General features: G+C 23.6%; 8 protein-coding genes across 8 annotated transcripts; 5 read left to right on the forward strand and 3 right to left on the reverse strand.

Moving 5' to 3' along the window:
- Nucleotides 1-133: 133 nt before the first annotated feature.
- On the forward strand, nt 134-448 carry PBANKA_1003500 (conserved protein, unknown function; the record flags this gene model as incomplete). The annotated part of the gene is made up of 1 exon (XM_034565105.1): nt 134-448. One exon carries the CDS (start codon nt 134-136, stop codon nt 446-448), a length of 315 nt encoding a protein of 104 aa, XP_034421835.1.
- An 869-nt stretch (nt 449-1,317) lies between these two features.
- PBANKA_1003600 (apical sushi protein, putative) lies at nt 1,318-3,883 on the reverse strand (the record flags this gene model as incomplete). The annotated part of the gene is made up of 4 exons (XM_034565106.1): nt 1,318-2,816; nt 2,907-3,335; nt 3,463-3,544; nt 3,731-3,883. 4 exons carry the CDS (start codon nt 3,881-3,883, stop codon nt 1,318-1,320), a joined length of 2,163 nt encoding a protein of 720 aa, XP_034421836.1.
- A 2,080-nt stretch (nt 3,884-5,963) lies between these two features.
- Nucleotides 5,964-7,517, forward strand: PBANKA_1003700 (conserved protein, unknown function; the record flags this gene model as incomplete). The annotated part of the gene is made up of 1 exon (XM_034565107.1): nt 5,964-7,517. One exon carries the CDS (start codon nt 5,964-5,966, stop codon nt 7,515-7,517), a length of 1,554 nt encoding a protein of 517 aa, XP_034421837.1.
- Nucleotides 7,518-8,766: 1,249 nt separating this feature from the next.
- Nucleotides 8,767-10,407, reverse strand: PBANKA_1003800 (V-type proton ATPase subunit B, putative; the record flags this gene model as incomplete). The annotated part of the gene is made up of 2 exons (XM_034565109.1): nt 8,767-10,142; nt 10,299-10,407. The coding sequence occupies 2 exons, from the start codon at nt 10,405-10,407 to the stop codon at nt 8,767-8,769; spliced, it is 1,485 nt and encodes a 494-aa protein (XP_034421838.1).
- A 2,544-nt stretch (nt 10,408-12,951) lies between these two features.
- PBANKA_1003900 (gametocyte-specific protein) lies at nt 12,952-13,485 on the forward strand (the record flags this gene model as incomplete). The annotated part of the gene is made up of 1 exon (XM_034565110.1): nt 12,952-13,485. One exon carries the CDS (start codon nt 12,952-12,954, stop codon nt 13,483-13,485), a length of 534 nt encoding a protein of 177 aa, XP_034421839.1.
- Nucleotides 13,486-14,877: 1,392 nt separating this feature from the next.
- Nucleotides 14,878-16,693, forward strand: PBANKA_1004000 (cytosolic glyoxalase II, putative; the record flags this gene model as incomplete). Its single annotated transcript, XM_034565111.1, has 7 exons — nt 14,878-14,883; nt 15,243-15,307; nt 15,417-15,462; nt 15,599-15,674; nt 15,793-15,906; nt 16,048-16,312; nt 16,474-16,693. 7 exons carry the CDS (start codon nt 14,878-14,880, stop codon nt 16,691-16,693), a joined length of 792 nt encoding a protein of 263 aa, XP_034421840.1.
- A 386-nt stretch (nt 16,694-17,079) lies between these two features.
- On the reverse strand, nt 17,080-19,501 carry PBANKA_1004100 (NYN domain-containing protein, putative; the record flags this gene model as incomplete). The annotated part of the gene is made up of 2 exons (XM_034565112.1): nt 17,080-17,270; nt 17,461-19,501. 2 exons carry the CDS (start codon nt 19,499-19,501, stop codon nt 17,080-17,082), a joined length of 2,232 nt encoding a protein of 743 aa, XP_034421841.1.
- A 1,949-nt stretch (nt 19,502-21,450) lies between these two features.
- On the forward strand, nt 21,451-21,858 carry PBANKA_1004200 (conserved protein, unknown function; the record flags this gene model as incomplete). The annotated part of the gene is made up of 1 exon (XM_034565113.1): nt 21,451-21,858. The coding sequence occupies one exon, from the start codon at nt 21,451-21,453 to the stop codon at nt 21,856-21,858; it is 408 nt and encodes a 135-aa protein (XP_034421842.1).
- Between the last annotated feature and the right edge of the window lie 86 nt (nt 21,859-21,944).

Below are 21,944 nucleotides of genomic sequence, written 5' to 3' on the forward strand. Positions count from 1 at the left end.
CATTGTTTAAGAAGTATACAAATTAAATTATAGAAATAACACACACGCATGCATATATATACATATGTGATTGCACATTTACTTATGGTATTTTTTACATACATAAAAAAGTAAAATACTTTATTATACACAAATGACAACCAATTCGTGCAAATACCTATTCAAGCAAGTTATCAAATCATGTAATTCAACATTTAATTCGGATATAGAGGCAAAACGGAATGTATTAAACGATGTGAAAAATATGATTAGGGAGCAAATAAAAATAAAAGAAGAAAGAGATATTAAACAACAATTAATTGAAGCAAATGATTTTATTAAAAACCATATAATACAAGCAGTTTATAATAAAAACACTGGAAATTATAAAGTTGAATTAAAAAAGGAGCAAGTTCAAAGAGGAACAATAACTTTAGGGACTAAAATAGAAAATAAATTCACATTTTAATGAGGCACTTGAATGCATATTGTTGGTTGACTAATACGGATAAATATAGAAAATTTATATTTTTCAGTAAAAATGAGTAAAAAATAAATGGAATATATATATGAGAAAACAAAGCAAATACAGTTTAATTGACATAATACTTGCAAATATTGTTTTATTCTATATAATCCTACGATTTTTAGTGATTATTTTTTTTTAGTTTTCACATTTTCATTGTTTCAAAATGTTTATATTTCCTGTTTTCATAGCATGCTTATCCATACAATAGTCTCAGTTTCTCGCACATTTCCCATATTCTATATGGCTTTTAAATCAGCATGTTATACTAAATAAACAGTTTAAAATAATATATTTTTTAAGAAATACGTTATAAACATATTTAAAATAGTTATTTGTATACACACACAATAAAAACATATCCATAAATATAATTGCTCATGTATACACATTTTGGAAAGTCTTAACACATTATGTAGGTATTAAAAAAATATAAAAATAAATAATATGCAAATCGTAAATTTTCATTTAAATTAATTATAAAAAAAATATTAAGCATGCAAATATCATGGTAAGGCAACGAAATTGTAAATATTAAAACAAATCAAACTCATGAAAACTGAAAACTGAAAACTGAAAACTAAAAACAAATAAAAGTGAACAATATGAGAGAAAAAAAGTCAAATGTAAATAGAAATTCCCCATAAAAAATACAATGACGCGTGTGAAAAATATTTATGGGAATGATCATTGAGATAAAATTACAGTTTCACTAATACTATAAATATACACAGAAAAAAAAAATATATATATATATATATATATATATATATATATATATATATATATATATTACATTTTCGATCCGATTTCTAAATCGAATAAAAAACGGTAAAAACAAAAATTATAATACCAAGAAAGATAGAAAACGAATAATTTATACCTACATTAGGGTCATTTTTAAGTTTATAAATATTTTCGTGTCTAGATTCATTATTATTTTCTAATTCACAAAATATATTTGGCATAATTTTGTTTCTACCAATACATAAAGTATTATTTGTTTTACCATATATCTTATATCCCTTTTGGCATGTAACTTCAATTTTTTCTCCCACTAAATAATATTCCTTGTTTGGATTATAAATAATATGAGTTTCTTTTGCTGGTTTAACACATATTTCTTCTTCAGGTAAATTATATACTTTTTTAATTTTTCTTAGTTCTGCCTCACTTTCAGCTAGCAATGCACCTTCTAATAAAACAGATGGTCTAGGCTTGTTGTTCAAATTTGTACAAATGGGAGTTTCTATCATAATAATATCTTCATATTCATTATTTTTTTGAGGATTATTAGTATTTTCTTTATTTAATGAATTATGGAAGTCATGCTGTACTACTTCTTTCTCAATTGAAAGATGTTTATCTCTATCCAAATCATATATGTTACCTCCATTTATATTCATATTATTTATTTTACCTTCATTTTCAATTGGTTCAGCACTGATTTTCACGGCATTTTCTATCAATTCAGGAAATGAACCATTTATATCATGCTCCTTTTCACCATTATTTTGAATATTTATACTTTCTTCCAATTTACTTTCATGATTACTATTACTATCGTTATTATTATTTCTATAATTTAATAATTCATTTTGTTCGCGATTTTGTTCAAATTTATTGATGTCATCAAGATTTTTACTAACTTCATTTATATTTCCTTCTGTATTTTTTTTCTCCATTTGTATATTATTTTGAGAATCTGCTATTGTAGCGCTTGAAGTTGAGTTTTCCATATTATTATGTATATTATTTTTATCCTCATGAGGTTCGTTCATTTTATCATTTTCGATCCCATCATCGTCTTCTTCATCATCCTTGAAATCATCATCATCTATATCATCTAAGTCAATGCCAGATTCATCATCATTTAGAATTTCTTCTTCATCATTATCATTTTTTTTTCCACCATTTTTATTTCCCTTATTTACACTATTTCCTTTCTTCTTTTTACTATTTAATTTTATCTCTAAAAGTGAAATGAATTTTTCATCTTTAGCAATGCCTTCTGGATTATTTTTTCTTAAAATATAGTTCATATTTCCATCATTTTGTTTTTCCATCTTTACATTTTGACTTATTGTGCTATTCATATCAATTTTTTCCAGATTATCATTTGAATTTTGTTTATTTTTCTTTATTTCGTGATTGTATGTTAGCCAAACACAATTAAAATTTGTTCGATTATTATTATCACTTTGTTTATAGCGCGTTTCCATTAAATAGCATGACTCTTCTGATTCAAATAATTCACACGATCGTATATCTGGCCCGAAATCATTATCAAAAACCTTAATTGACAAAAATCCTAAAGGTTAAGAATGGAAACATATGTAGTACGAACATTAGACGGCCATTAGGTGGACATTAGACGAATATATATGCATTTTTTTCTTACCATGATTTTCACATGTTCCGTTTTCATACTTGCATTCGCTATATTTTAAACAATCTGATTCATTCAACAAACTACATTTTTGAAAGCATGTTTTGTATATGCCATCATAAAAACAATTAGAATTTTGTTGACAACTCTCTGTGTCTGTTAAATCGAAACATAAACTGTTAATTTTAACTGGTTTCCTATTATTGTTAACATGAAAAGAATTATAAAATTCCTCGTCATTATTATATCCATATTCTGTTATGCCTCCACTTATATAAAAATTCTTTCCATTTTTTATTATTTCTTCGTTAGTTGTTTTAGATTTTTCACTATAAGATATTTCAGTATTTTTTTGACTATCACCAGATTTGTCTTTTTCATTTTTATTTTTATCAGATGATTCCACATTTGTGTTTATTTCATTCTGGATAAATGAAAATTCTATAGAAAAAAAAATATATAGCATAATATGAATAGTATATATTAAGGATTTTTTAGGAATTAGCATTTTTTCGTATTTTCTCTATATATAGATAACTGTTGTTAATTTTTTGTTTTATTTTTTTACTAGATCTACGAAACGAGGGATTATCATCTTCATCAGTTTTCTTGGCGTTGTCAAATTTGGTAACACCTGTTCCTGAAAGATTCTTTATGGAAATAAAATAAAAAAAATATATGTATGTGTCTTCGTAAATATCCATCTGACAACATAAATGGATTAATAAATTCGATAACTAGAAAAACGGAATTTACAAACCACGAAAACGATGAAAATACTTAAAATTATTGTGCATATATATAGACATAAATGATAATGCGGATGAATATTATACCTTGGTTAAATCTAAAGGTTTAAACCTTTGATCATTTATAATAAAATCCGATCTATTAAATCTATTTAAAAAGTTAACGCCAGTTGCGTCTTTTCCTTCTACTAATAGTTTATAGCATAGAATGTATGCTATTACATTGTATATTATGTTCATTTTATTTATTTTTCATTTGATGTATATAATTAGATTGTCTCTTAATTTTCGTTTTCTTTTTTTCCCTTTTTAAAAGAATTATGTTTATAAAAATGTACATAAATATACTGGAAAATATTACACATATGTTTTTCAATTTTTCTAATTATGTAAAGTTCAGAAGTGGGTATACTATACATATGCTATATGTATATGCGTAATTCGTATATTGATTGCAACCTTGTAAACATGTTAACGAGTCAATTTATACAAACATATAATAATACTATATGTACATATACGTATTAATCTATATCCAATATATAAATAAAAATTAAAAGAAAAACATATATATGCATACGCATTTAATTTGAATCATATATATATTAGTTAAATTATATTTGTTCCCCTTTAATTTGTTCTGAGATATACATTGGGTTATGTTTCCATTATTATTTTATTTTTTTACAAAAAACAAATAATACAGCTGTTTATTTATAAAAAAATAAAAAATAATAAAACATACAGACGTGAATGCATAATACATACTATATATCTGCTATCAATGAAGCTAAAAATTTTAATGCACAATAAGTGCATATTCATTATATATTATAAATTAAGAAATGGAAGGTTTTGATAGCATATTTATTGCTTTTAATGGTAGTAGCATGTGTGTGCATCATAAAATACAAATTTTTTTGTATTTGGAGGGGTATCTTACTAAGTTAAGAATTTATACGTAATATATATTTCATTAATATATATATTTCTTAGCGTATCATGGTCTAATAATGCACACCAGCGTAGGCATTGTAGTTTATTTCCTACGATTTCTTATCATTTCATCCTATTTATTGTCATTATGTTTTTGTTAATTTTTATTCTCTCCCTTTTGTAGACCTAACAATTGCTATATAATAGACTAGCCTTTAGTTTCAATTTTATTTCAAAGACAAAATTATAATAGGCTATTTTAAAACCACAATATATTTAAATTCCTCTAAAAGGGATAAACTATCTAAATATTTTATTTATATTTACATTTGTTAAGTAGATATATTCATAATACTCATTTAATAACATCAATGTAAATAAATATACATACAATAATGTTTAAAATGCTTTATAATACATCATGACATTTGCAACATTCACATCATTAATATATAATTCGTTAAATTACGCAAAATATATAAAAAATATAAAAAGCGAGAACAAAATTTGACTATTTTCTATACAACAAAATTCCAATATATAATCCTTACTTTCACTTTTAGATATAATATGTCAATTTACTGATAGACCGCAACCATGTAAAGCTACTATAACTGATACATATTATATGTTATATCGATAAAATAAAAAAAGAACAGAAATAAATGACCAATGTATAATATATACGTTATAAAACATTCATAGTGTTTTGCAATTGATTTATGAAATATATAATCTTCATTAAAATTTGGAAAAAATAATAAATAAAAAAAACATAAACAAGCAAGGCAAATATATTATATTTACGTATATGCATGTGAATTTTAATTTTTTTTTCGCTTTTCTATTTTGGTACGCAATAAAAAAAAATATTAAAGTTAAAAAATTATATATATTGTATAATAATTAATAAAATATAATTATGTTATTTTTAATCAATTTTTAAGTACACTTTTTGGATATGTAAAAAATGCATATTCATAAATACTGGTATAATATGCGATTTTAATATATAAATATATATTTTATGTGAGAAATGTTATTCATTTTTTATGCTTTATATATATAATATGTATATAAAAGAATAAAAGTGAGAAGCAGCGTTTTATTTAAAATAATATTATTTTCTCCATTTTAATAGAATGTTTTTTACGAAATTTATCACTTATTTTGGAGGGGGAAATAATGAATAATTGCATAAATGAGCATATAAACGTATGAACGTATTATTATAATAGATACATACATATATATATCGCTATATAATTCCTAATATTGTTTGCACGCGAAGCTATTTGGTCTTTTGTATCCACTTAACGCCTTGAATAAAGCAGAAAAATTATAAATTTTTGTAACCTTGTTTTATTTTTAATTTTTGTAAGGTATGAAAGAATTAATAGGGAGGTCACGAAATGAAAGGAAGTTGGACGGTATTTATAATAAACAGAGAGATGTCTTAATTAATCAACATAAAAATAATCTGAATAAATATAACCATGATATATATTCAAATTTAAGCAAAAGGAAAGTAAATGAGTCTATACCTTTCCCAGAAATATATGAAAACAAAAAGAAAAAAATAAATAATGAAGCAAACGTAAGTGATGACAAAAAAAAAAATGACGTGGCCAAGGATAAAGACGAAAAAAATAATCCGGAGACTTTAAACAATGAAAATCATAATATAAATGGAAATGGTAGTATAACAATATATAAAGGAATTTATATGATAATATATAAGCATATACATTCAAAAAATAAATTTGCAAAAAGTGTTGATGTTTTTGTAAATATATGCATTAATTATATGAATAATGATAATAAAAATATTTTCTTTTACTCTATTGATAAATTAATAACAGTTTTTCATGAAAAGTATTTGTATGCTTATGATATTAAAACAACATATAATGTATGCACTTTTCATAATGACCATAAATTACATTTAAAATCAATGCTCTCTTTATGTAACAACGTTTTAAATAAAATAATAGACAATGTATTTGTGATAGCTAACAACGAAGAGTCAAAGAATAATAATTTGAACAAATCTTTTGATAATAATGATGAAGTAAGTTTACATAAAAATGAAGCGCCTCAGCATTCCCCAGAACTTATTGACAATGAAAAGGACAAAATAAGTGATGCAAACTCTTTAAATACAAATTCAATTTCTAGTCAAAAAAATTTAAATAATGAAGAAATTAATTTCGATAAAAAAAAAAAAAATACAGTAAATATAACAAAAGAAGAAAAAAAATTTTTAAAAGCACTTAAAATTAAATTATATTATTTAATAATATTATTTAAATTAAATGATAATTTTGTTTTTAATAAATTAATGAGCATTTATAGACAAATTTTTGAGGAAATACTGAATGAGTATAACATATTTGAACAGCAAATTGCGCAGGATAAAGAAAAGGAAAAAATTCCAAAAAATCAAGCAGGTAAAGAAATGGATACAAACACTAACGAATCGCATCAAAAACATATTGATCATATTAATCCATTTGAACAAGAGAAAAATAAAATAAATGGTGTTGATGTATTTGATGAACAACATTTTATTCTTATTAAAGACCAGTGGGAAATACCAAATGAATATGAAATATATAAAATAAAAAGAAATGCATTTGTTAAATGCTTATCACATTTAATTAACTTTATAAATCTTAATTGGGCCAAGACACTTGTAGAAAGTTTACTACAAGATGTATATCTAAAAAAATATATTTTTGATACATGTGATGAAATCATTATTGAAAATTTACAATCAACCGTAAAATCGAATATTAACAAAAGAAAAAATAAGCACGATTCATATCATGTTTTATCAATAGGAGAGTCGCTAAACCCTATTAAGGATGCAAGAGAAGAAAAAATTGTTTCATTACATGGGTCTCATGTCTGGTCAAATAAGCAAATGGAGCGCTAATTGCGTAGTTTCGTTGCTAGAATGATAATATATGTACCTATCTACATATATATATGCACATATTTTTCAGTACAAATAGATATTTTCTATTCAGTTTTCAATTTTTTTATTAACCTTTTTGTTTTCGGTTTTTCCCCACTATATTTCAATAACTTTGATGCACATATTTAGATACTTTTATTTTTTTTAGTTCCCTTTTATTGTTACATTTTTTTAATAATTCTTTATATCATTTGTAGATACTAAATTAAATAACAATTAATTATATTCAACCCGATTTTGTACTAAATATAACTGTTTATTATTTAAAAATAAAAATACACAATTTTTAAATATTTTTTTAATTATGATATTTATGTAAAATAAGAAGAATATTCTACATAATTTAAGCATTTCACATTAAGAAAAGTGGAAAAATATTTGCAAATTATTAATTTGGGAATTACGAATATACATATGTTTTTCCTTAAGTTTTTTGAAATTAAAAAAATTTTATAGTAAGCAACCAAATTTAAAAAAATGAAAAAAATGAAATAACACATGAAATGAATATTATAAAACGTGTCGAAAATACACACAGCGTGCATATGTATGTATATATGTGTATGTACACTTGCGGATATGTGTTTAAACGAAATATATATATATATATATATATGAATACATGCTTACAATGTTATAAAACAAATTTGCTAATATATGAAATTTTATTACTTTTACATTTTTATATATAATGGCCAGTAAATAGACGCAGCAAGATAAATATGCAAACGTGCATATGTATTGATATATATTCCGTTTTGTGGGTATCAATAAAACGCGAGGAAAATTATAATATATATTTTTACACAGTTATTGATGTTCACGCAACAAAGATATAATTTATGTAATATGTGTACATATGCACTATTATCAGGAAACTAAAACATTGAGCTTTATGCAATAAGCATTTATCCTTGCGTTTTTTGTATATGTACGTGTATAGATATATCCACATACGCACGTATTTTATTTACCTCCACTCATCCGCCTTTTCGAAATACCCGATAAATAACCATACGCATGAGACTACCTAATTCCCCAGCGTTTGGAAAACATACCAATTATCCGCTATTGTGAAAAAACTTTATATTACAGCACAAAGGGGTAACAATATATATATATAATGATACCCTATGACTGTTTTTTTTTATTTCTTCATTTTTCTTTTTCACGATTTCACACAAAGTAATTCTTAATCGAATTATCATTAATTTGCATGGTGACGAGGATAATACTTGGACAATATGTCACTCTTTATTTTCTTTAGCATATCTTCTGGGAAAATTCTTAATAAATCCCATGCAATTTCCAAAGATTGATAAATGTCTCGGGACTCATATGTATTTTGGGTAATAAATCTCTTTTCAAACTTGTCCAAAAATTCTAAATATAATATATCATCGTTAGATAATGCCTCTTCACCAATAACAGCTTTCATAGCCTTTACGTCTTGAGCTATAGCATAATTACTATATAATTGATCTGATACATATGGATGGTCTATTCTTGTCATATTTTTTCCTATTCCACTTTTCATAAGCCGAGATAAAGATGGTAATACATTAATTGGTGGATATATTTGTCTATTATATAAATTTCTATCGACAAATATTTGCCCTTCTGTTATATATCCTGTTAAATCTGGTATAGGATGTGTTATATCATCATTTGGCATAGTTAATATAGGAAATTGAGTTATACTACCATTTCTGCCTTCTACTCTTCCAGCTCTTTCATATATTGTCGATAAATCACTATACATATAACCAGGATAACCTCGTCGGCCTGGCACTTCTTCTCGTGCTGATGAAACTTCTCTTAAAGCATCAGCATAAGATGACATATCTGTTAATATTACAAATACATGCATTTCTTTTTCAAATGCTAAATATTCAGCAGTTGTTAAAGCTATTCTTGGTGTTAATATTCTTTCAATAGTTGGATCATTAGCTAAATTTAAAAATAAACAAACTCTTTCCATTTTTCCATTCTCTTCAAAATCTTGTCGAAAATATCGAGCTGTTTCCATATTAACGCCCATAGCACCAAAAATGACTGCAAAATTTTCATCAGAATGATCTAATACATCTTTTCCTTGAACTAATGACGCTTGCCTACATATTTGAGCACCTATCTCATTATGTGGCAAACCCGCTGCACTAAATAAAGGAATTTTTTGACCTCTTACTATACTATTCATAACATCAATAGTTGATATACCTGTCTGTATCATTTCTTTGGGGTATACACGGCATTGTGGGTTAATTGGATTTCCATTAATATCTAAATAATCATCTGCCAATATATTTGGACCTTTATCAATTGGTTTACCACTACCATTAAATACTCTTCCAAGCATTTCATCACTCATTGGCATTTTTAGTATATCACCACTTACTTCGACATAACTGTTTTTATTATCTATCCCGCTTGTACCTTCAAAAACTTGTATTACTGCTTTTTTACCACACACTTCTAATATTTGTCCTTGTCGTGACGTATTGTCACTTAAATGTATAGTAACAATTTCGGAATATTTCGGAAATTTAACATCTTCTATGATAACTAGAGGCCCCTGTACACCTGCGTACCGAAAAAGGACAAAAAATAAATTATTAAAGTTAATATAAAATTACAAGAAACTATAAAATTTACATGATTACATAATAATGTTAATGGAAAGCGTTTTATTTTATTCATATGTATTGAAGAAGCAACACAAGAATGAGCATAACGTACCTGATATAGTTTTGTACTCAAGCCTTGGGCACACCTTGTAGTTCCTTACAGCCGCCAACGCATTTACTCGTGAAGCTTCCACCTTAGTATGTATAACTTCTTTGCTCATTTTTTAAAGTATAATTTTATTTGACATATATCTATTTTTATATTTTATTTGCGATTTTATGCGCATACAAGTTAGTATACACGAATATGTACACATATATATTCTAATAATATTGCACTTTTAGTGTGGGCATAGTAAATAAATTATTTAAATAATAAAACAATTCATACAAAAAAATATATATAATATATATATTAATATACCCACTTTAATATATGTAGAATATTATAAATTATTTTATCAATGCCATTACAAATTATCTATTTATAAAATTATGAATATGCACATGATGTATGCTAATAAATAAAGCCTATTATGCTAGAACTTTTTGCATTTTCATATGTATATATAATTATCATGGAATCCAACAAAATATAGAAATATATATAAATTAACACAATATGAAATGTAAAAAATAAGAAATATAAATATACGAAATATAAATAATAGTGTACATTCAAATGGAGCCTTAATGCTTAACATATCAATAAATTGAACAGTCATTGTGCTATAAATAAATTACGAACAAATATTAATCGCCACAATAATTTGCTTTATATATGCTATATAAAAATTATGAATTATTGTAAATAAATAAATATATATATATATAATATTTATGTACCCATTCCGTATTTGTGTATTAAAGGAAAAAAAACTAAACATAAGAAAATAAAATTACATTTTCTTTGCATACCTGAAATATTAATTTATCTATGATAAATAACGTAACAAATCGAGAAAAAATAATACCATAAATATAAGAAAAATACATAAATGTATAGAGAATTGTAATTAAATAGTTAATATTTGGAAATTTTTTTAATATGGTGCTCTACCAATTTTGTGTCACTTTACTTAATACTAAAAAAGTATGACCAATATATACTATTTAGATTTACTTATTTTAGTTACTATTTTTCATTTGTTGATATACATTTTTATTTAACTTTATTCTTTAATTTTGTATGTTGTTAAAATGTTTTTTGAAAGATGAAAAGCGATTTTAATTTGTAGAATAATATTTTTAATTTCTTTCAATTGGATAATGTATATACCATTTTACGATAATATTATATATTTCATTTCACCATTTTGTTTTCCTTTAATTTCATATGTACATTTTTAATTTTTTTTTTCAAAAGTTTTATCAAACCAACAAACATTTATGTAATGGCATAATACCCCATTTAAATTAATATTATAACACATTTACATTTGTATGTTTCCAATATGTTTAATATAAAAAATTTTCAACATTAATTTGTTCACTATATTTATCATGTTAATTTTTGCGATATACGTATATGACATAATATGTAACGATATATTGCGTCATTTTTTACATACTCATTAAATTCCCTTCTTATAGGCTATTATTATATCTCCAATTTTTTCTCTACCTCTTTTTTTAGTCTTTATTTTTACATTTTTTTATCACATGTTTGTTTTTCTTTCTTTAAATATAATAACAAAATTCGGCATTAATAAAATGCAGAACGCATTTATGTAAGCTATATACACATCAAAATAAGTATATAGAGAAATATATCAAACAAAAAAAATAAAAAGAAAATATTGTGAAAAATAAAATTATGTATAAGATCGATGTTGTCGATATAATGGTGGTTTTTGAGAAAAAAATATATAGTGGTTGCACCATACATATTTTTTTTAATGAACGAATGAATAGTATTACCCTTAAAATATAATATGCTTTGTATCCTCATATATATTTCTTTTAATATTCCTTATAATACCATTGAACTATCCATTATTATCCTTTTTGTTAATTCTTTAATTTTTTCATCGATCGGCATAAATTTGATACATTTTTTTTCCGTTTTATCATTTCATGTATTTTTTAACTTCGATTAAATAGACGATACCCAAAAAGGTGCATAATCTAAATTAGTCCATTATCAAATATCTCGGTTTTGTGATATTTATACATAATATATTTCATTAACTAAATTATAAAATTTTGACGAAATAAATATTACAAATAATATATATCTATATAATAGTAAAATAAAATCCCCATATATTTATCTATTTTGTTCTATAAGTATTACAAAAATATTTAAGAACACCCAAATACACACAATAAATATGTGAACTATATTAGGCATGCTCGACATCATTCCTTTCCTCAAAAAATAAGCAAACGAATATATAACACAAAAATCCTGTAAACTGTTGATAAAAATATTTAAAAATATATGTCTTATGCAACCAAAATAACTAATATAATTTTTCATCGCTTTTCTTAAATTGTTCAATTTTTTATGTTTTTACATTTTCTTAGTTATTAAGTTCATTCCGATTATATACTACCATTTTAAGATTTAAAATTTACAAATTTATATATTATATGTGCATATTTACACATATTTTCATTTTTATTTTTTAAGAATACTTTTTTAAAAAAACATAATATTTGTTTTCCTTCCTAATGCAATATCACCTTGTATATTAATTACATAGACAAAGCTTTTAATTTATTTTTTGAAACGATTTTATACAAAATTAATTTTTAAGAAAATGGTGGCAAATACATTTGTATCATCATTGTTAGTATGTTTTTTTTTCGTCTTTTTTTTAACAAATAATAATATGCTGGCATTATCAAATACAGATAGAAATTATAAAAATGACAAAAATATATATCCTATAAACTCAGAAAATAATAAATTTTCAAATGAAAAAAATGGAATCAAACAACTAAAGGCTTCAAATTTTAGTGTTGTACTAGATCAAATTAAAGGGATATCCGAAAACACAAATATAAAAAACGCAATTAAAAGCTTTCTTATAAAAAGCCCCACATTAAGTGTTATAATATTGCTCATCATATCGGTAGTAATAGGATTTGTAACACATAAAGCAACTTTAAATACATCAAAAAGGAAAATTTGCTTTGATACCCCTTCTAACGATGCTATAACCAATACTATTAAGGATAATATCATAAACGAATTTATAGAAATGATTGCTATCGAGACTAAAGAAAATAAATCAGATGAAGCTAAAGAAAATAAAATAAACGAACGAAATGAAGGAAATAAAATTAAATGAATCAGGAAAATTCAACGTACCCATTTTTATTAACACCACACTTAATGGTACCCCAAAACGATTCAAATAACAGAAGCAATGAATATAATGAGGAAAGGAATTGCAAATTTCGTGCCGGATATAAGACGTATATAGTAGTATTGTATTGCAAATTATGATTTATATACTTTTATATATCGTAAATGAATAACCTGTGTTTTTTCCTAATAGTTACATATATAGAGATCAATTGCGTTCATTACGTTTATGCCTATATGTACATAGCCATACACCCTCTTCGATTTTTAAGATATTATAAAATAAAATAGCAAATTATGATATAACTTGATAAAGTAAAATAAAAACGATGAAATAGGAAATTATATGTACTCAATAGTGGAATGCTCAATAACGGGAAACAGCAAAGACAAAAATTAACACCATAAATTTTAATGGATTACAAGTATTCAAAAGAATAAATAAAACTAATAAAGAAAAATATTAAATAAATGTTTCTTTTACATATAATATTATTCTTTCTAATCTCTTTGTAAGCAAAATGATGGTATCGATGCCTTTTATACCTGGTTATAGAACTAGTAGTAGTGACTATATTTTTCTCTTTTTTCTTTAAAAAAAATAAATAAAAAGTAACATATATTAAACTTTGAATTATCACGCATTTTTATAAACATAAATAAAAACATACTAAGTATTAGAATAAATTACTCTTATGCCCACATTTTTATATCTTATTTATATATTTTTTTGATTTTCCATAATAATAACGCATGGGTATAAAAAGAAAGTTTTATAAGTGAAACAAATTTTATAAAATAAAAAAATATAAATAAAAAATATACACCTTTTGTAGTAACTTTTGGAAAAAATAGGAATATATTTTCTATAATTAAAGAGCAGATAATCGGTTTAAATTTACAGAGAAATGTTCTTGTTTTGTATTCACATTTTTTTTGAAAATTCCGGTGTACATTAATAATATCATAGGTTTATTTACGAATAATAAAAAAAATAATATTTGGGATTTTTATAATTGTTATTCATATATCTTTTAATTACTAAAAATATATTTTTTTTATCATTAATTTATCTATAAATTTATTGTATGCATTTTCATGAACATATGTAATTTTGTACTATTATTATATATTAGCTTTAACGTAAATGAAAGTAAATATATCAGATTCTTGATTTTTTTTCACCGAATTATATGTATGATATTCATTCTACCCAAATAAAATATACCGAACATAAATTATTTTTACTTTTAACATATACCCAGAATTATTGATTAAGGAATATTATATATGTATAATTTCCACATAGATATATAACTTGATAAAATTAACACTATTTTTGCTTCCCCCTCGCATTCTACATAGATCCACCAAAATGAAGGTATATACATATGTACATATATGTATATATTAATCCCCCAATTTACTATTTATTATTTACCATATCAAATAGTACTGCATTTGAGTTATTACTATATAAAAAATGAGCATATTACAAAATCACGCAATGAAAGGATAGCTCTATATGCATATGTATATCTATGAGTTTACAACCTAAATGCTCATAAAGTTCACATTTATAGCATAGTAATAAAAGAGGGACATGCATTTTATGACTTTTAAAAATTGCATTTTTTGTATATAGTTTTTTTCAAAGAATACTTTACATAAATATACACAACTATATTATTCATACATATTTCTTTAAAACTTTCTTAATTTTTTTTTATTTGGATTTAGCCATGCGCACAAGTTTTAGTTGTACCATCACTAGAAGACAATTTTGCTTATGTTATCATCGATGAGTAAGAATATTTTTTATAAAAAGATCAATTTATAAATGGTATGATAAACAAATACATGTATGGTATTGCCTTGTTTTATTTTATTTGGTATTTATTTAATTTATAATAGGAAAACAAAAAAGGCTGCATGCTTCGATCCAGTTGAACCAGACAAGGTAATGGCTATTTGATATTTACGTCTGAATTATTTTTTTTTTTTGATCCGCCCTTTCATATTTTACTATATATACTATTTGCTCTTTCGATGTATATAAAATATACATACTTATTTCTTACTTATGAAAAATTCAGATTTTAAAAAAAATAGAAAACTTAAATGTGGACTTAGAGTATGCGTTTTGCACTCATCATCATTATGACCATTCAGGTTAGTTAAAAAAAATTATTTTCAAAATTATTCGCAAACAAATGTTATCTTTTTCGAATTTGTTTTGTGCCCATATATATACGTATATAACATCTTTTATGTTATTTTTTCATCAAAGGTGGGAATGTACGAATAAAGGAACTACATAAAAAGATAAAAGTTATTGGGTCAGCATATGAAACAACTCCAGGAGCGACTGAAAAAGCATATGACAGCCAAATTATTAGATTAGGTATATCTCAAAAGATAAAAATGTGAATGTATGAGATAGTAGCACGGTATATTCATAGATAAGCATATTATACTTTTATTTGATAAATGAAAAAGTATAATAAAAATTATGTGTTAATGTTTATTTTTTTATTCATTTTAGGAGAAATTTGCATAAAAGCTATTCATGCCCCATGCCATACAAAAGGGCACATGATGTATTATGCTTATAAAATGGATGAAACTAAAAATGAAGACTTAACTTGTGCTCCGATTTTATTCACTGGGGATACCTTATTCATTGCTGGCTGTGGTCGATTTTTTGAAGGAGGAGCAAAGGAAATGTTCAAAAATATAGAAAAAGCAAAAACATTGAGAGGAGAAACTTTAATATATTGCGGACACGAATACACTCTTAATAATTTGAGGTAACACATAAATGACCAGAAAAATAAAGCTAATAAATAACGGGGTCATATATATATATATATATATATATATATATATATATATATATATATAGCTTTTGTATGGCATGTATTTTCGCATTATAAAATATATATACATATTCTTTCTACAATTTCTGCAGATTTGCCCTTAGTATTGAAAAGGAAAACGAAGACATGATAAATAAAATGAAAGAAGTAGAAGAATTACTCAAAAAAAAAAAACATTCAGTTCCATCTACAATTAAAGATGAAAATTTAATAAATCCATTTTTTCGAACAAATTTTTATATTGAAAAATATAATACAAAAGATGAAGTGAAAATATTGAATAAATTGAGAGAATTAAAAAATTATTTTTAATTAAAAAAATCAAAAAACATAAATAATACATTAAATTAAACTATACTAATAAATTTGTCTACCTTGCATATTATAGTGATATTTCATTTTTTTTGTAATAATTTAAGCACATACAAACCTGTATGATATTCGATTTGTACATCAATCTTAACTGAACGGAATTAATAGATTTCTATTAGAAATGAGCAAAATTAATGATCTTATTTATATTTTTGTTTAGGCAAATACAAAAAAAAAATATATTTTATTTTGTTTCAACAAATTAATTTTTTTTATTATATGATGTGCACGTATGTATTATTACATACATACGATTAAATTTAGGTTCATTTAATTATATTTATATAAAAAATACCACATTTATTTTAAATGTGTACACTATTAACTTAAACAACTTTTTGAAATAATGAATTTAATATGTATTTCAGCGGTTTTTTTGTTAAATCTAATGAAAATCCTCTATTCTTATCATAATTATGCTTAATAACATAATAAGATATTACATCTTGTATTTCTTTACGGTTTAATGTTCTTATCCATATATCTGTATAGTTATCATTAGAGATAACACACCCCTCTGAAAAAAAAAATCATATATGCATGAAAAAAAACATATAATATGTATACATGTGTAAAAGGTGATAAGAATCACAAAAACAAATTTTGTTTAAGCATTAGGCATTATATGAATCAATATTTATGTGCGATTAACGAAACTATGTTTCATTTTTTCCTGTCTATAATTTTGAAGCTTTTTTTATACGTACTCTTATGCAAAGCCACTTCCAGTATCAATACATCATCATAAGTTCGTCTCTTAACTACTTCACCCTTAGGAGTATGATAATATTTTTCATTGCTTATTAATATAACATTTAGTTTTATTAATTTTTCAAGATATGTATAATTAGAAACTTTTTTTTTTCGTAAATAATATTCATTACCCTGTTTCATAACAGGATTTAAAACAATTATAATATCTCCAACATTATTTTTTTTAAAAAATCGATATGCTTCATATAATATGTAGCAATCATAAATAATTTCTATTTCCCCATTGTCAAAATAATATTGAGAATTTTTATTATTTATTACCTTAGCACAAACATTTGCGCCATCAATTATTATCGATCGAAATTTATATCCTTCTATAGGAATTATATCATATCCATTATGTATTTTGTTTAAATAAGAATAGCAATAATCATATATTTTTTTTTTTTCGCTGTTTTTATATCCGTATGGAAAATTTACATCATTAAAACTTTTTATATTACGTAATGACAATATAGGACTATTTAATAAAGATGTTATATTTAATATGTCTTTAGGGATATGTATTAGTTTCTTACTTCCAATCGAATAGCCATCTACGAGATTCTCATTGTAATTTCCACTTCCGTTCTTTATACCTCTATTATTATTATTATTTGCAGGTGTGCCTCTTTTTTCTGAATTTTCTTTTCCAGTTGCAAGCATATTTATAGGCGTTCTTTCTTCTACCCCCAAAATATCTGTACATTCCCTTTTTAATGAATCATTGATTATTTCTTTTGTATTATCTTCTTCATCTGATTCACTAAAATTAAATGTGTTTTTTAACAAGAAAGCTTTATATGGCTGTTCTTTGCATAACAAATTATAACATAACCTTCTATCCTCCTTTAAATACTTATCATTTTTTAGAGGATCCACTTTTTTATCTTCTACTTTATTTAATTTTTTACTATTATTAGATTTTAAATTAATTTCCTTCTTTGAATTATTTATATTAGGTTTATTACTTTCAATTTTATCAGGAATAAGTCTTTTTTTTTCATTGTCATTATTATTACTCTCAATAATATTGCCATTTTTATTTTTATTTTTTTTTTTTAGGGACTTATTTGGTAAGGTAAAATTATTTCCCTTTTCACACACCTGAGGAAGACAATTACCTAGCCCATTATCCATATCATCACTAACGTCAATACCAAAGTTGTTATTATAAATTGCATCATTTAGTTCAAAATTATTCATATTATTCATTATTATTTTATTGTAACTATTGTAATATTTTGATGAACTTTCTTTGGATGTTAATATGTTGTCATGATGCCATTCACAAAAAAATATTATATCTATTTCTACCGATAAATATTTCATTTTCATTTTTTTAAAATTTAAATGTACAATATTTTCATCACCATCAAGTTTATAGTCTAATAAATTATCATCTTTTGGTTTTTCAAAATATACCTTTTTATTTTTATTATTTGAATGTCTGTCGGAATTATAATCCTTTTTTTCACAAATTTCACTTAAAGCAGTTTTTTCTAAATGTGACCTATGTAACCCTAATAATTCATCTACTAAGCATATTATGTCATTATATATTTCATAAAAATTAACATCAACTTTAAAATCGTCTATATGATTATAAAAATATATTTCATAATATAATATTACTACATTATGCAAAGCCCCGCTAAGTACACTTGTAAAATCATCTTTCGTTTTATCGATTTTTTTACATTTTATTTTTGATAAACGCCCATATATTAACTTTATGTCTAATGGAAATATTAAATTTTTTATGTCTTCGTCATCCATTGATATATTTTCTATTTCCCCAGTTTTATCATCTTCCACATTTAAGACACATTCCTTAATTTCGTCATTTTCACTATTTTTAAGGTGGTTATTGTTATTATTATTTTTTTTTTTTCTACATTTTTTCAATATATTGTCGCATTCTAAATAATAAATTTTTCCAAGGTCTTCGTTATCCCCTTCTACATTTTCATTTCTTGATAATTTTTCTTTCATTTCACAATTTTTTCATTATATTTAAGTTCATTGTGCTATTTTCAAATAATATATGTTCTTTTACAATATTATTTGTTTTTTTTGTATTTCCACTTTTCTTTCCAATTATCTCTTAATAATAACTTTGTAATCAGTTCCACCACTATTTATTTTATAACATTATTTTTTAAATATTATTTTAGGAATTCTTTTTATTATTATTTGTTTATTTTTATTTTTTTAGCTAACACCATACCATAATTTTGGTTAACATATATCGGAAATTATCTTTTCATTAAGGAAAATATTTTTATCGTTTTTTTTCGCTACTGTTTTGTATATAAAATAATATGTAAATGTATTATTAATAATATTTGTTTAGAGCGAAAATGCCCCGATTGTAACCACAACATATGCATATATATTTTTTTTTCTTATCATCAATTTCATGTATACCAACTTTTTGAAAATATAAATTATGGTTATTTTTTATTTTATTTGTTTACCCTTAACATCGTTTTCTTATCTTTCGATAATAATATATGCTTAATATTTATATCCATTATTGTAATAATAAAATCAAAAACATTCACCTCCAAAAAAAAAAAAAGACTTATTAAGAGATATTAAATTACAAAAATGAAAGAATAAAAATACATTAAAATTATGGTAGTTGGCATTCAATAAAAATGCTAAAAACTGATGTGCTTTCTCTTTTGATTTTAATTATATCATAAATTTATTATATTAAAAACAAAAATTATGAATATTAATTAGATAAAAATTTATTTTTATTATTCCTTTTATTTAAATAAATCATATATATGTTCTACATGTCTGTATATAATTTTTGGAAAGTGTTTCACTATCCTCTTATAATGAAACTTTTATTTCTTCTGAATGCACCCAATGGAAAAAGTAGTTGCGCCAAATTAATAATATATAGTTGTTATTTCCTCATATAAAATTTGTAAAGGTTATAATTTTGATGAAGCGAAATATAAATATGTCTATATGTGTGTGTTATTCATATATATTATATGAAATAAAGTGAAAATATAGAATATAAATGCTTTATTTTATGGCGTTATTTAAAAAAACTAATATTACGAAAAATATATTAACTATACACACCTATAAGCTTATTCCAATATACATATATTTAAAAAGAAAAAATATACATATTAACAGTATACATATTTCATAATATTTTTTTTTAATTGGTGATATTTTCAAAAAGGTTGAACTGAAATACATTGAAATTTTTACACGGTTATTGATATATGCTATATAAATGTGAGAATGACCTAGAAAAATAAAAATAAAAATAAAACATTGAATAAAAAATTAAGAAAACATTTATTTTTAATATTTATATTTGGAAATCTTAAATAGAAATAATTTCTTTAAATACAAGCCAAAATTATACTTCAATAATTTTTTGTTTCCATTTCATTTCGAATTTATGCACATATATGTATCATTTAAATCTTTAAATCCGTAGTCTTTGGGGGAGTTCAAAATTTATTATTAAAAACACGAAATCTGTTAATATAATAAAATTAATTCCGTTATATATATTATTTTTTTGTTGTTGTTCATGGTATAATATTATATTCTCATTATACTAAGAACATGATATACTTATAATTAATAAATTAGATATATGCTGCTTAATTATTATATATACAGTTTATTTCATTATTATTAGCATCTTTTACCATGTTAAACGTGTAAATATTCCTTGGTGTTATTGAAGAAAACTTTAATAGAAAAGGGATAATATATCATTTAAGCATTTGATACCACATATGTATTTTAGCTTCCAAAACAAGCTATACATTATTTTTTAAATTCCAATAAAAATTATAATATTTTACCCACGATAAAAACATACGAAAGGAAGGAAACAATAACGCCCCAAACCTGTTAGCATATATACATGCTAGGACTAAAAAATTGTATAAACCATGAAAAGCTACTTTATTCTTAACATTAAAAGAACTTATCGGCATTATTCAAGAAAAAAGAATATAAACAATATATACGGAAAAATAAATGATCCATATAGTGATTTATATAAGTTGAATTATTATGGAAATAGCTTTAAAAAGCTACCAAATAAAAAAACGAAATCAAATGAATATGAGTTAATTAGGACATCAAACAATACATTTACTTACTCATCCCCATACCCCCCCAATATCAATTATACCTTAAAACCATTCCCAGATTCAGCGAAAAAATTTTATTATGAAAATAGAAATTATGTCATGAGATACAAAAATGTGGAATATGTTCCTATTAAGAGACTTTCTTATAAAAATGCGTCGAAAAAAACAAATTGGGAAACTTATTATATGAGAATAGAAAAATAATGTTTGTAAAATGTGAATAAATAAAAATATAGCAATCTAGCAAACAATTAAATAACTTATGAATTGGTGTAATAAAAATGAAAAGT

The sequence above is a fragment of the Plasmodium berghei genome (assembly GCF_900002375.2).
Source record: "Plasmodium berghei ANKA genome assembly, chromosome: 10".
Classification (NCBI taxonomy): Eukaryota; Apicomplexa; class Aconoidasida; order Haemosporida; family Plasmodiidae; genus Plasmodium; species Plasmodium berghei.